Source organism: Aquila chrysaetos, chromosome 11 (genome assembly GCF_900496995.4).
Source record: "Aquila chrysaetos chrysaetos chromosome 11, bAquChr1.4, whole genome shotgun sequence".
Classification (NCBI taxonomy): Eukaryota; Metazoa; Chordata; class Aves; order Accipitriformes; family Accipitridae; genus Aquila; species Aquila chrysaetos.
Window position 1 is genome coordinate 99092 of NC_044014.1, and position 16624 is coordinate 115715.

Below are 16624 nucleotides of genomic sequence, written 5' to 3' on the forward strand. Positions count from 1 at the left end.
CATCTGAATCCTATTGCTATGCTGTAATCTTATTTTCACTATGTGCAACTTCTGAATGTTCTTACCCAAAGTCGGTTTTAAGTGGTATTTTCAGAAGTTTCACCCCATAATATTCTGTTAATTATATACAATACTGGGTATTCATTCTGTATTGTAATTGTCTTTCTATTCTAAAATCTTGCTTTTGAGAGATCAAGTTTTGCACAGAGATTTAGGCATGAATTCATTATTTACTGTCTAAAACATGGATCATAAATAGGTATGTTCCTTATGCCACAAACAGCTTCGGTTTGTGACTATACAGCCTGTTGTTGAAGAAGAGTGGACAGGGAACAGATTTTCCAGATTGCTTGAACTGTTTTATCTTATCTTGGCAATAAAGCAAGTGTGTGACTAATTTAACTAACTTTCTGAATATACCCAGTGTACTCCCAGGGTAGAGGTTATGCTGAAGGAAGGGAATGCTACAGAAGGAGTCCTGTAGCTTCCAAAGCAGCCTGTTCCTACCATGGAAGGCCATGTGGTTTTCTCATGCCATCTATTCAGCCAGGCCAAAATGTCAGCTGATGACTTAGAAGTGAGACTGTTATTTACAGAATCAACAATCCCACTTTGTGCAGTACATTTAAGTACGAGAAAACTATTTTTTTGGAAAACATTTTCATACATGATTTAAGGTGATAAAATGCATTGTATTTGTGCAATTAAGAGAATTAAAAGCACACGTGTTTCTACTTGCTCTTGAATTTTCAGTTGACAACTGTAAAATTATATCCAGACTTCCTCAGAATAAATCTTACCACACGTTAGCTTCCCAAAATAAGCCATTAAAATGAGTGAGATTATCACAATATTACAATTATTACAATACCTTCTATCTGTTTGATACAATGTTTTGTAAAATTTTGTTTTGAAAGATTTCAGTTGTTCCTGAGGCTGTCATCCAAAGAGTGAGTTTTTTGCTTTTTCCGTGACACTTATGTTACAACAAACTTAAACAAGCTTATTGAAGGAATAAGAAAATATGCAACTGTATTATTCAAATATATGTAGGACAGGACATCAGATTTGTAAGGTTATTTTTTTCTTTTAAGTTGCATAAATAACTGTGCATCAACATTTCATTCTTTTTTGATGTGTGTGCTGGCCTAATTTAGTGAGAGTTGTGCCCATAGATCCAGAGAACAATGTACTTTTTAAATCCACAATTCTTTACCCTACAACCTTACATGATATTACTGTCATCACGTATTATACTGAACAATTTCTGTTGGTTGATCTATGTGTTTAGTTAGGTAACACAGCCTTATCATATGCTGGATAATGCATTGCAAAATATTTTTAGCAAGAATGGGTAAGACGCTATGCCTTCCTATATTCATTGTAAATGAATGTAAGTGAACCTACTTATATAGATAAATTTTAAAGCCAGAAATACTTTATATGTATTTGCTGCTATTATTTGGCAAATTTTTTGAGGATCAAGTTAAAACTTAGCCTGCATTATGTTAGGGACCATCACTTAGATTCAAGTGAACGTACAAACTCATTGGATATCCCAGTCACACCAAGTTACTTGTATTCTAATGCAAAGTGTCTCCTCTATGTCATTACACTGCAAAAAAAAAAAATCTCTTTTTGATGTATGTGTATCACAGGAGTAATTTTCTACCTCAGGTGGCCAGCTTGTTCCTCCCTTGCATCATTTCTCTGTGTTGGTTATTTCTTTGTTTAATATTTTTGCCCAATATCTTGTTGACTAAGTAAAACAAAAGTTAGTATTTTCAAATTAAAACAAAACAACAAAGTTTAATATTGATTGAAAATGTGTTTGATTAGATAAGTGTTTTTAAAATTCAGGATGAATGTGAACTTTACGTATTAATTCATCCTTTTACTCTTGACTGAGGCTAGTTAGAGCAATGCATGTCCTGTCAGAAAAGAGCTGTACTTGAGATATTTGGGGGCCAAACAAGCATAAATCAGGTTTTGTATGGGACAACTATATCTGAAGATATAGGAAAAACAGAATTGGTGGAGTGTCATTTCTTTCATGTTGGCTGGTTGGTTTTGGGAAAGCTTGAAGGACTGAAAAAAGGGCTGGATTTCAAGTGTTTCAGAAAGTAGTTAAGAATCAAATTGCATACCCTTCATGTGGATTTTTTAATATCTAATACTTAAAAATTACCTTAAATTCTTTTTTCTTTGCAAAGTTTCCTCAGGTAAAAGTAGGAGTCAAATAAGCTACCTCTGTGCAAAAGCACAACATCATAATAAAAGCGTGGAGAAAGTTGATGAACATTTGGAACACTTAAGAAATGAAGGTGACAGAGAGAGGTAATAAGCACGGACAAGAAAAGTCTCTTTTATCTTGTGTAGAAGTCTCTAATGGGGAAGTTTCTTAGTGCAGCTGTTAAGTTACTGATGATACCTTGTAACAGGCTGAATACTTCAGTCAGACCTGGCAAAGCATTTAATCATGTGTTTAACTTTATGTCTGCAAAGTTCCATTATGTTCACATGCTATGCGTAATTTTATTCTTTTGCTATTTCTAATCTACTCTCACATGCACACATAAACTCACCTATTCTATTGATATGAACTAAACACACAGAAGAATGAGTGGATTAAGGCTGGAAGACTGAATAACTTGATGTACAATTTAAACTTTGCTGAAGTGTCTTTTTAGGTTCTTGTACCACATTGCATGCTATAACTTTTTTGATAAAGAAATGAAGTAGTCCATTCTGAGAGTCAGCAAGATTAGTCTGTAGGAAAACCACAGGTTTTGTTTTGACTATTTGTATGTCATTTTACCATTCTTTATTTAAAAGGAGGTGTTTCCTTTTTTTTGCTGCACTAAAAATTCCTGTGTTGAAATTTAAACTAAATCGTTTTCTAAAAAATTCTAAATCCAAACTTGTTTTCAAGGCTTATCTTGAAACTCTCAGCATCAGTTTTGAAATATTTAGTTTAGTTGATTTTATAAAATAGTTAATGAGGGGTGTCACACACATTTTGAAATTTTGGTATAGTTATATAGGAATTTTGTCCCACTCTTGATACACTGAGGGGATTTTTTTTTTAAATTAATAAAGTAATAGTGTTATCTTTGCTACTGGCAAGAAGTCTTCCATTTATTAATTTTTGTTAGATTTAAAATTTTATTTATGGTGGCCATCATTATTGACATTTTTTTGTCAATCCTGAAGTGTGGAAGATAATCCTGCTTATGAAGTAATTTTATGTATGCTTTTTCTTTGGTAGAATTATACTTTGGGCAGATTTGGCAAAAGTTGCACGTAAACAAGAAGTATGGGATGTCTGCCGCGCAGCATGCAGATTTTGTCTCTTGTATGATGATACTTTGTTTAGGAAGGTAACAAAATCTAAAAAAAGTAAGTGAACAGATTATTTTGAATGTTGTTAAGAGGAACTTTTTCCTCATTTATTAGAGTTACTTGAAGGAGTCAGCCAATATTATTATTTTCTTCCCTCCCATTCCCAAAGTTCCCTGATACTCTCGTCTGTTACTGCATGTTGGCATACATGGAATATTCTTTCTACCTCTGAATCTAGAAATCAGTCATTATGTTTTTCTGTTGAAACCATACTCTGCCTTCAGAAGTGTTTCACCAGTGCTAAAGAAAAGTACTTACATGAAATATATCTACCTGTCTAAGAAAATAAGTTCATTCCTTAATGGTCATCTAGGTCCATATTATCCATCTCTGTCATGCTTAATTACCTGAGGAAGCTGAAGAAAAATGGATTATCAGTCCCTTTGTATGATGCTCACACGATAACATTTTTTACCCTTTATACCCTTATTAGTGGTTCCTCTGAGGTATCCAACATTGTTTGTGCTTGTTCCTTGAGGGTCTGCTGGAAACCTACTACACATGTTACAAGAGTTCTCAACTCAGGGAAAGAGCACTTTCAAACCACTAGATACTTGCTGACTTTTACATATATCTGTTAAAGGTTTTTTTGCCTGGGATTTGGTAAAACTCACCTTTAAGAATAGATGAAATTCTAGTACACACCCTGTTGGCTGTTTTTGTTTCTCTAACCAATTTTAATTAAACGTATTCCACATTTTTTCTCTAGATTTGTTTCCAAGGTCCGCTCTAAAATAGGGCATTAATTTACCTGTTTTCTTTCACAAGTTTTGCATCTCCACACTAGCCATGTTTCATCTTTCAAATCTTTTTCAAACTAAAGGGAAAAAGAAGCACTTGCCAGAAACTCAGGGCAACCGTGCACCAAAAGCATTATTAATAGGAACTGGTATGTTCTTTTTTTCTTTCACATGTTTTGCATCTCCAAGGTAAAGGTGTCTTTCTCATACTCTGAATATTTACAGGGCTTTATAATTCTGTCTGTGTCAGTCTAAACACTTTTCCAGCGTAGGCAGGAGATCAAGACACTTTCCATCTCTGTTCAGAAGCATTTCAAATGGTTCAATCAAAGTTTGTTACGAGGTTGCTGAAGTTGGTTGATGCTTTCAGAAGTAGAACTTCACTAGAAGTCAAACAATAACTGTGACCTCGCTGAAGGTCTCCATTCTCAAGAACTGTAGAGTGGCCTCCTGGAAATCCATTCATACTTACCATTGAGTGCTGCATGTTTCTGTAAATGCAAAGGAAAGAGTGCTGCATCTGGTGGAGCAGTTGAGGTAATCTATTCTGGGCAGTTTCTAACTGTGGGAATGCTACTTGTAGTTAAATGAAACGTGAATAAGCTTGTAGATACTCAAGGCAGGAAGAGAAATTTATGATTGACTGGAGTTCTCTGAGAACTGTTGGCACTGTTCATTTTCATGTTCCAGTTAATTTTACTTTACTACTACTAATTGTTAGATTCGTGGGTGAGGAAAATGAAAGATTGTCTTTATCATATTGAGGATAGGGCAACAATAATGATTGTACTGTGAATACCCTCTACAGAAGCTTGCTGGGTTGTCAGGCCTGAATAAAGGCAAATAATTCAAGGCTTTCTGGTGTTACAGAAATAGAACATACCAGTTCCTATTAATGATGCTTTTGGTGCATGGTTGCTCTGAGTTTCTGGTAAGTACTTCTTTTTCCCTTTAGTTTGAAAAAGATTTGAAAGATGAAACATGGCTAGTGTGGAGAAAGTAAATACACGTGATTAGTCTAGGAACCAGGAGCAAACCAGTCAAATTATAAAACTGTGGGTTTTAAGAAAACAAAAACATTACTTTTAAACACAAATTAAAAGGTTGTTTTTGACTATTGAAGTATGGTTTAAAAAATTAGTCAAAGACTAATAAGTTAGATTTATCAGAGTATTGGACTTGACGGATCAAACAGAACCTCTGGTTCAGGAGATTGTTTGGACACAGATTCTGAAAAAACTGTGAAGATAGGCCAGGAAAAAAACGTAGCTTTGTGTATCCTACTTTTTATGCCTTTCCTTAAACACTCACTGTTGGCCAGCAACGTAGAGGGAACCCACTGTGACAGCTTTTGTGCCCTTACTTCGTGTTTATATTAAAATAATCTTGGTCCTTTCTCTTCATTATTAAACCAAAGAAAAATAATGCTGTTTTTCTCTTTATTGATGTCTATGTTGCCATAAAGTCAACCCCATCCATGATTTAAATACACTTGAGATTTTAGCCACAGCATAATGTCCAGCACTCCACTTCCATTGAAGCAATAAAATTGAACTAGAAGCTATCTATGGGTTATAGTCATACTAAAGTAATTTCAATATGCATGTTATGACTGGAGCAAGTTATTTGCTGCAAATATTGAAGTTTATGCACAAATGCAGTGGGTTTTGAGCGCAAAAAATTGTACTGATGAAAAAAAATATTGAGTTGAAGTAATTTTAAACCTGTACTTGTTAACTCTTGCTTGTGGATTTAAGAATGTGTAGGGATTTTAAATTTTAAAATGAAGGTGATTTTTTTTTTTCTGATTTGCATGGTAATAATAATGGGTTTATTTATTTATTTATTTTTAGCACAGAAGAAGAAAGCTAGTACAACTACGATAGATGATGATCAATGTGACAGCTTACCAGGAGAATCATTGCTACCTGCTAAATCCTTCTCTTTTGAAAGAGATTTACTCAGAATATTAGCAGAAATAAGATTCATTAATGCAGAGGTAAATAAACTGCACTCACTCAATAATTTGCCATTCAAATTTGTTTCATTTAGCTTTGTTTTATGTATAATTTTACGTATAAATCTTAAAGCACTGGAATTTTGAGTTTAATTTTTGTCTATCTCCACAGGAACTAAAGGAAGAGGTAGTTTCATGAAGCATCTTTATCAAAATACTGTGTGAAAGTAACTATAGCAATAGTTTCACTGCAGGGATTCTGTTGTAAATGTTTGACATGTGACATTATATTTCTGGAGCCTTAAAGTTCCAGCGTGATTAAAAAAAGATATATATAGATATAAAATATCTCAATGAAATTATTTAGTAAAATTAGTTGTAGACAATTGGAAGATTATGACGTATCATAGAATCATAGAATCATTTAGGTTGGAAAAGACCTTCAAGATCATCGAGTCCAACCATCATCCATGCCCACTAAAATATTTTTTAAAATATATTATAATTATAAATATAAATAATATAAATATAAATAAAGTATTTTACATTGTGTTTCATATAGTTGTACATGCGTGTACAACATCTGAAAAAGCATTTTGTATTTCTTAATTTTTGAAGAGGTAACAACACTAATACTAAGTTACAGTCTATTTTCACAATGATAACCTGGGTGGAAAATTTATTTCTCTGTATCTTTCCAGGCAACTGTTCATTTATTAAGATTGCAGGGAATTGAACTGAATGATCATGCTGTACCTCCAGAAGGTACAAGCCAGTATCATCCAGGATATGGTTCATATCTTCCCGAAAGTGATCCAGAATGGAAAACATACAGGTGCTTTTCTTTAATATATAACAAGACCTTGGAACTCATAACAGATTTTTATTATCACACACAGATGATAATTTTTGCAAGTTTTCTTCTTAGTAAAATTCATTGTCACCAGATGCTTCATATTTGTAGGTAGTCATGGTAATGGGAAAAGAATCTAAAAAAATAATTTGAAATAATTTTTCTTTAGTTTGCTTTCATTGTGGAGTGTGCATTTTATTTTTCATTTAACATTTATTTCTCTGAAACCAGAAGCTAGTATCCCAACCTTCAAAACTATTAAATCTGTGTTATATTGACATTTAGACCATGAAATTCTGTATTTAAAAATATATTTCCCCAAATAAAAAAACTCTTTGTCTTGCTTTAAAGCTCCTATAGCTATAATAATGTCTGAGTACCCGAATACATGCAATGAATTACTTCAGTTTGCAAAACTAAAGTGTTCCATCCAATCAACTGAAATGAATAAGGAAGAGTAGAACATAGCAAGTATCTTTTTTTTTCTGGTCTCACACAATTATTTCTTGCAAAGGAGGGGAGGGGAGAGAATCCTGAAGGTGATATTTAAACTCTCTTCTGTTCACATTCATATTAATATTAGCCTTATTGTGACAGTGGTCATGTCGTGAAAGAGTAGAATGTCAGAGTTGTGTCCCTAAGTTTGTTCATTAAGTCTGAAGATTAAGTAAAGTTTCTCACACGGCTTGCAAATGTTCAGTAAAACAGGAAAAAGTATAAACTGGTCAGAACAAAGGGACAAAGATGATGAGGATTCTGTTCCAAAATTTGCTACTAAGCTATTTTTGAGTTTACGCAATTAGATTATAAACTCATAGGAAAAAAGCACTTTGGTCTACTGTGTCCCGTGCCATTGTTGACATAGTAATATGCTGTGTCAGTTTGTGATTTTGGTTTTGTGACTTAACCATGGCCATTCTTTATGGTCATTGAAGAAGGTATTTTTAATACTGCTTTTTCTAAGTAATGCTACATCTTGATAATTAAGAAGGAAAAAGAAATAAAGTTATTGAAAGAGTTATTGCATAGACTATGAAAAAGATGTTATTCTATTAAAAATTATTTTAGCATTTCAGAACATCTGGAGATATCTTTGAGTGCAAGAGCACATGCAGTTGTTAAGTGAAAAAGATGCCTCCTTAACACTTGAATGGAATGCCTTACTTGTATCTGTATTCAAGTAGAGTCCTGTCATGGATATTTAATTAATGATTTCTAGCACAGATGTGTAGATTCACATCAGCATTTAAAAAAAACATGTGGATGAAGCATGAACTATAGCCACTATTTTTTAAGCTAATAGCATTTGAGTGTCAGAGACTATTCATTTTATGTTGATAGTAATTCCTTTCCTGAGTCATCTTCTCATGCAAGTCATATGTAAGTTAATGGATGAAGACTTAATAAATGCAACTGAAAAGTAATTAAAAATTTGTTGTTGTTGTTGATTGAGATATGCTACTGCATATTTAACCTCATGATATAATTCCTTTTAGTGATGAAGTTTTGGAATAAAAGCTTCTTTATACTGATTTTATAGTGTATGGATAGACTACTTATCTCGGTATGCTATGGAAAACTTCCAACGTGCAGCCAAAATAGGAGAAGAACTGAATGAAGCCTGGATCGTTCACAATGCTGTGGTGTATATCTTAAACTACAATAGACATCTTATCTCTTCAGGAAGACAGAGGGAAATCATTGAGTATCTGCAGACTCTTCTTGGAGCCATGAAGACTGTTGGGCACAATGGGTAAATGTAGATGTTTGGTTATGAACATGCTGGTTTTTTCTAAAACACAAAAAATATTTTTACAAACAATGTAAATCACTTTGTGCTGTGAAAGACTCTTATTGCTGGCTTTCACTAGTAGTAGAAGGACTTTGGTATACAGAGTAGTTCAGAAGTTAAATTTAATTTTGTGGTGTGAAAACGACTTTTTAATGCTTTCTATTTGTTCTTTGTTACTATTCACTACAAACCATATTAACTTTAGACTAAGCAATATTAATTTCTCTTCATTGTGGAATAGCAACATGTGCATGTGAAATAGCATTTTGTTAAGCTAGTCGGAAAGAATCAGGAACATTTTCTTAGCCTGTGAGTTTCCAGGACAGCTCAAAATGTCTTTGCTTGTTGTCAGTTGCTCTGAAATTGAATTATGTTGTAAATATAATTAATTGTAAATATTTCTAATTGGAGTAAGGTGGTTACTATTGGTTCTGAAATAGGAAAGAGAAAAAAAAAAATAAAGGGAACGTGCACATTCATAGACCATGAAAATGGGAACATAGGGAACATAGATTCCACAGTGGTTTAGAGAAATCCTGTTCTGTAGTAAATGCAATGGGAGAATGACTGACTATGATGGAGGAGATGCTCAAGTCAAAGTCTGACTGTGCAACAAAATCCTAGAAATTTTACTACATTATTGACAGTGACCTCAGCACTAGGCAAACTGTTAGGACCAGCAGCAAAGAAAGCTCTTTTAACAGTATTTGAGAACAAAGCATAAAGTGCAGTTTGTGCAGAGACGAAGACTGGTAATACCTGCTTATTAATTCTGATATTTATATTAGCATGTTTCAGCAATAATCTCTTAATCATAATTCAGTTTGTGTCTTCACAAAAAAAAAAAAAAAAAAGGTAATTCCAGCTCAGCAGTTGATCGGCATGAAGAGTAATACAGTGTAATAAATAAATGGTTTTATGTGAGGGGTTTGGCTTAGGTTAATTTTTTAGGAAATGGTTATTATTTTCATGCATAACAGCCCACTAATAAAAAATTAAATGTGTTTGACATAAATATTTTTAATTTTTTTTTCCCCATGGGGAAATAGAAGCTTCAATTATAGAAAGAGCTGAAAAAATAGGATATAAACTATGAAAGTTGGTTGTGGTTTTTTGTATGTTTAACCATTTTAACTGCTTTTCCAATGGGAAAATTTTTTGTAACATCCATAATTTTGCTTTCTAAGAAAAATCTAGATTTTCAAGTAATGTTTATTACTCGAAAGTAATAAACTTGATCACTTCCTCTCATTTTGAGCTGATGCAGTATGCACTTCCGATTTTTGTTTTCTTCTACAGAAGTACTGTGATTTTATTGATGTTATGTAATGCATTGGCTCGGGGCTTAATTCTTTGTTGGATTCCAAAGCCAAAACTTGCTGAGGAAAAAAAAAAAGATGCTGCAGCAAAAAAACATGAAAAAGCAAATGTCATCCAGCCTTTTTCAGTAGATCCCAGTGGACTTCCTGATATCAAAGCTGCCTTAGAGGTACAAAGCCCTCATTTTTTGTAGTCTTTTTTGGTCTGCTGTCATATATTACAATTCATATAAATTAAATTGTAGAAATTTTTGCAGAAAGTAAGCTACCATCTTTTACAATTCCTGCCACCATAGGTCCTCTCCAAATACACACTGAAGTTCCTTACCAACTGGGGCTGAGGACTGTAACTTTTATTTGTGGTATGGGTTGACTTAATGGAGATGACATTAGGCTTAGAGATGCATGTGCAATAACTTTAAAATAACTAATGGATGGAATGTTCTGTACAAAGAGCTTTCTACATTTCTCCTATGTTTCAGTCTTTTTTTTGTTGGTGTTTAGATTTGTGAATTTGCCCTAAATGTGACAACTGGAACCATACCTGCTGAAACAGTACCTGTTGCTGCACAACAACAGATCATTGCTACGTGGGTGAAAGCAAAACAGTTAAATCAGCAGCAGATCAGCTGTAAACTTGGAACTGAGGAGGAGGTATTGTTTCTCTGAAATCCTGCATAATGTTGAAACTTTTATTTGAAAAATTAAATTCATAAATTCATTTAATAATGACTGAAATTATCAATGTGTATTTTCTTCTGTATAATTGAATACAATGTGAAAATAATTTTTGGCTGTCATTTCCATAAAACTTTGTGGAATACAGCAAATTTTTCACATTGGGCATAGCAGTGAGTCTACATTTCTTAAGTCTACCTTCTGTTTTTAGCTGCCAAGAATACTTATGGTGATGTTTGTCATATAATGACTGTATAACAAAGTTGGGTTTGAATTCATACATTTAAAATAATAAAATTCCTTTAAAAATGTTAAGAAAAATCAGCTATATTTATATCAACATTTAATACAGTCTCTTTATAGGTAGAATATGGATCTAGTCAGTTGGAAAGTAATATTTTATTCCTATCTTTTTATTTTATTATGTCTATAAAACTGGAATCCCTCAGTGATATACGGAATTGACATTCATTGTACTGTTGCTATGTAATATTTTTAATGTTGAAACTGTAGTAGTTCAGAGTTCACAATGTTAATTAAAAATAAAGAAATAAATACATAAAATCCCCCATAAGAAGGGCACAGTAAAGAAAGGAAGACTTGCTTAATGCAAATTGAGGTTTTCAGACATAGCTATTATTACCTTGTCATATAAATTAATGTCCTTAATAATGTTTACTTGCAAAAAAAAAATCTTTTAATGTTAAATTTTTATTTCTGCTTAGAATAATGATGAAGCACAAAATCCTATGGCAAGAATTCTTGTTGGTCTAGAAATGTATTCATGTAATGGCTTGGGTCTCATGGATTTCACTGTTCCTAGCTTACCTCAGGTATTTAATTTTGTTTTATTAGGTTTGGAGTTTTAAGAAATTGCATGGTATAAATGTGATTTCAGCTTTGGATGGAGGCAAAATTAATTTTTAAACTTTTACTGTACCATTATTTCCTTTAAAACTTTCCAAGAGACTGAATAGTTATGACAGGTAGAAGATTTTTGTGACTGAATTTTTTCATTTATCCAAAAGACAGATAGCATTAGAATACCACTATTAGAATTATGCCCATGTTGCTCTAACAGATTATTTCCATAAGCATCAGATGAGCATAATGGGTTCATATGAATTCTGTACAGAACCATACTTCTGACCTTTCATTTTTTGTGGAGAAAACTTTATAGAATCATAAAATCATTTAGGTTGGAAAAGACCCTTAAGATCGAGTACAACCGTTAACCTAACACTGCCAAATCCACCACTAAACCATGTCCCTAAGCACCACATCTACACATCTTTTAAATACCTCCAGGGATGGTGACTCCACCGCTTCCCTGGGCAGCCTGTTCCAACGCTTCACAACACTTTTGGTGAAGAAATTTTTCCTAATATCCAATCTAAGCCTCCCCTGGTGCAACTTGAGGCTGTTTCCTCTCGTCCTATCACTTGTTACTTGGGAGAAGACACTGACCCCCACCTCATTGCAACCTCTTTTCAGGTAGTTGTGGAGAGGTGTATTTTAGAGTTTGTATTGGAAGTATTCAGAATTTCAACAGAAAATTTCGTGTTACAGTGAATTTACTTTTGGCAGTTGAAGGCAGAACACAACTACAATTTGTTACTATTTAAAGAATTAGGTGTCTTTTGATGAGTCTTATACCAGGCATAATTTTCTTAAAGTACTTGCCTTTGATCAATCTTCCATGATTACTCAAGCTGAGTGATGCCACAGTTTTCCTCTGGTCCTGTTGGTTACCAGGCTATTCAAGAGGAATAAAGGTGACATAGAAAGGTTTATACCTTGTATTTTCAAAACAGTGAGTTGTAGTCTTACCTGTTTGATTACCACATTTATAACTTCTACCTCCTGTAAAGAGCTTTCTTAAAGGAATAAGATGTGTTTCCTCATTTAGCTAGGAATCTGGTGACATTGTCTAACACTTTTGTAGAAGTCCTTCTTTCTAAAGACTAGGATCTGGGTCCTTATAAATATATACGTATCTAATTCTAGTTGGTCTACAGATTTATGCCAAATATTATGAGTTAGCTTTAGCTATTACTTCAGTAGCTTAGTTTTGGAGAGCAATATTGTAGTATCCTCATTTTGACCAATTCATCAACAGTTCCAATTATCTTAAAAAGATGGAACTTTCTGACTGACGCATGCAAAAGCAAGGAAGATGTTTAGATCCTGTAATGAAACTACATATGAAACACTTGTTGTAAAACCAGTTCTATCTCCCATTCTTACTTTTGGCTTAACTAAAATGGGCTCTGAATGTCAGAAGTCCTGTTCCACTGATTTTCAGAAGAGGACTGAGAACATATAATAAATCCTGGCAGATACTGCTGGTCAAAAGGTGTGCACACTTACAGCTGGATTTGCAAACACTATTATAATACAATGGTGAACAATGCTTCTCTATTGTATATTTTGATTGTTCTTGTAACTTGTTGTTTTTCTGGATTGTTTTATCCCATACTTGTTCCATGTCCAGGTGGGTTGTATGCAAGGTACAGCTGTAAGCTTTGAAGTGCTATAGAAAAGACCATGATAAAAACCTGAGATTTAAACTCTCTTCTTTTTTCTTTTCTTCCCCCACCCCCCCCCCCCCCCCCCCCCAGTTAGTGAAATTGGCTTTAGAATGCAGTTGGTCAGATTCCTTAGTGGAATTGCAGACGCTGACACGACTAACATATTTTGCATATGTATCACATGACTATGAAATAGTGATGACTTGTTCTAAAAGGATCTTGCAATCAGATGAGAATTTTTTCCACAACAGAGATACTAAAAAATATGAAATGTAAGTACATGGAATTTTGTGTGATATTGTGGTATACTTGAACTAAGTTTTGAAGAAAGAGTATATAGGGTAAATGCATCTGATCACAAAATCAAAAGTGAAAGAATCTTTTTTACAAAGAAACTGTACAGTTAGAGGTGAAAAGTGAAATTTTTCTACTTCTGCTGACTCTGTCATTATCAGTTACTTAAGTACTGCAGATGATGTTTTAACTCTTCAGCATACCCTGAGTAAAAGGCAGTGTGAGATCCAGATTGTGGCTCTGGACCCAGTTCAGGAAGATACCTGAATTTTGTTATTCAAGTGAGTCAACAGGTCATATATACGTGCGTTTGATGTCTTCCTGGGGGGCATTGCTTTTCTGAAGTTGTCTCTGGCAATCGTGGTCTTTTCTCACTTTTATAATTTCCAAGCAGAAAGTAGCTTGTTCTAGTTCTTTCACTGATGCAAATTGCTTCCAATGCTGAACTGGCTCTAATACACAAAGGGTCTACGCAGATCATGGAACAAGATGGAACTGTGAGTGATAAAAGGTGATAACAGCTACTATATTCCAAGCTCTGGTGTCAGGTAGTCTTTTTGGTCTTTATTACCACCTATGCATATGGGTGTGATAGGAATGTAATTCATTTCTTTAAAAGCCCAGTGTCTTTCTTAACTGATAATTTAAAACTTTGATCTCAAAGAAAAAAAGAGAAAAAAAAAAGGTATTGTATATAAACAGATCTGTTGGTAGAGTCCTTTATTATAAAAAGGTGATATCCTTCAATCCTTCTATTTTTTAATACAATTTCCTCTAAGAACAGAATGTATTTTTATCAAAAGAGAAAGGAATCAACTCCATTTAGTAACAATTTGTTGGAATGTAGGAAGTTTGAAATGAAAATGTGAAACACTTAGAATATAATTTATTGTTCATTTTTCTCTCTAAAAATAATTTATCTTTAAAAAAAATATCCTGCTCTCTGAAATTCATGTTGTTTGCTACATGGGGAAAAACATGTAGACCAAATAAGATGCCTTAGTATGAAATACATAGTCTCAGAACATTGCAGAAATTGAGAAGACACTTGCTGCATATCTAGCAATCTGCAAACTAGTGAATGATAAAATGTTTGATTCTTTGACAAAGAAATGGAGTAATGGATTGTCAATGCTGTGTCTAGAGAAATGGAAGATACACTTAGTCTTCCCATGGTAAAGCACAACTTCAGGACAAAGAAGAGTTACATTTTTAACTCTTTGTTGTTGTTGTTGTTAACTTGTACTGTAGAACACTGGTGTCCTCTTGTGGACACAAATCATAACTGCATGATAGTTCTCACCACAGGGTAGGAACTAGGCCAACTAGAATGTCTACATTTCTGTATATGGTTGCACATTGTAACTAAGACCTTAAAAAAAATCTTGCAAATTGTATTACTACTTTTCTTACAAAATCACTATTAACCAAAGGTATCAAATTTATTTACTTATTTATCTTTAACTGATTAACCGCTGGGACTGAAATCTACATTCTTTTCCTTTAAATGTAGTGGAATATGATCCAAATCAATTTTCTCAGAGCCCTGTGCATACTTTACCAGACATAAGTAAGACCAATTCCAAAAGAAAGTATCAAAAACTGTATAATTTTCCCTATTTCTGTTTTTAATTGCTTGCCGTGTAAGTTTGACTTTGCACTAATGTTTTGTTTGATATACAACAGTGAATAATGGGGAGAAAAAACCCAAATCTATTTTTTCCCCTTGCTAAATGTAGATAATAATTTTTTAAATCTGCTTTCACAGTTATTTTCATTACAGCTGTGAAAAAAATATTTTATTTCTGATATCTTTTCACAAGATGTTCAGTTTTTCAAATATTTTCTGATTTTAAAAGAAAAGTCAGTAGAAGCATTTGTAACTTCCAAGGCTAGGGACATCTATTTAGTAACAACTTGAAAACATCATTAATAGGAACTGGTATGTTCTTAGACTGTAAGACTAGCACTTCTTGAATTATTTGCCTTTATTCAGGCCTGGTAACAGACTGAGACAAGAAATGTTAAGCACTACTGCCTGTATACAAGGAAAGAGTATAATGGAAAATTTGTCTGGAAGAAAACATTTGCGTGTAGCAGCATCAAAAGCCTTTGTTCTGAGTGCCAGGTATGTTTTATTTTGAGAGAAGACTAATATAAAACAGACGTAAAATTTGATTTACAGATTCGGGGATCAACGTATTCTCTCCCAAGACTGATAAAAATCAAAATAGTTGTAAGTTGAAATGCTTAACAAGGGATTTGACAGATTTTTTACACTTTAGTAAATTTATCAAGTACCTTCCACATAGCTGTCATAGGATCATAGGCGTATCTGGTTGGAAGGGACCTCAGAAGGGGTCTAGTCCAAACTTCTGCTCAAAGCAGGGCCAGCCCAGGGCTTTATCCAGTCTTGTCTTGAAAACCTCCAGGAATGGAGACTGGACAACCTCTGTGAGTAACCTGCTCCACTGCTTGACTGTACTCATGGGGGATAAGGCGCTGCTTATATCCACTCTCAACCTTTCTTATTTCAACTTAACACCTGTTCTTGCTTGTCCTGCCATCCTCTATGAAGAGCCTGGCTGCTGCTTCTCAACAACTTTTTTAGGTTATTAAGAAACTTCTCCTCGTTAGATCCCCCAAAGCCAACTCTTCCCCACGCTGAACTAGCCCTATATTCTCAGTCTCTCTTCTCAAGGCAAGTGCTCCAGTCCCTGGATCATCTTGGTGGCCCTCCACTGAGCTCGTTGCAGTTTGTCCGTGTCTGGTTTGTGTTGGGTGGCCTAGAACTGGATGCAGTAGTCTAGATGTAGTCTAAAGAGTGCTGACTAGAGGGTGATAATCAGTTCCCTCAATCTATTGTCTGTTCCTGTTAATACAGCCCAGGATGCTGTTGGCCATTGTTGCCAGAGCACACTGCTGGCTTGTTTTCAGCTTGCTGTCCACCAAGACCCTCACATCCTTTTCAGCAGAGCTACTCCTCAGCCAGTCAGTCCTCAGCCTCTACTGTTGCAGAGCATCATATTAACATTGTGAACTGTATGTCATGAACCCA

At 34.1% G+C, this 16624-nt stretch overlaps 1 protein-coding gene across 2 annotated transcripts in view; it reads left to right on the top strand.

Annotated features, from left to right (window-relative positions):
• The window catches only part of CFAP46 (cilia and flagella associated protein 46), a 101714-nt gene that overhangs the window by 30640 nt on the left and 54450 nt on the right, over positions 1 to 16624 (top strand). For both annotated transcript variants that reach the window (XM_030030593.2, XM_030030592.2), the window contains exons 15-24: positions 2214 to 2337; positions 3269 to 3399; positions 5996 to 6141; positions 6801 to 6934; positions 8493 to 8705; positions 10044 to 10233; positions 10568 to 10717; positions 11467 to 11574; positions 13363 to 13544; positions 15563 to 15694. In XM_030030593.2, the coding sequence (XP_029886453.1) occupies positions 2214 to 2337; positions 3269 to 3399; positions 5996 to 6141; positions 6801 to 6934; positions 8493 to 8705; positions 10044 to 10233; positions 10568 to 10717; positions 11467 to 11574; positions 13363 to 13544; positions 15563 to 15694 (1510 nt within the window). The remainder of the gene's footprint in view (positions 1 to 2213; positions 2338 to 3268; positions 3400 to 5995; positions 6142 to 6800; positions 6935 to 8492; positions 8706 to 10043; positions 10234 to 10567; positions 10718 to 11466; positions 11575 to 13362; positions 13545 to 15562; positions 15695 to 16624) is intronic.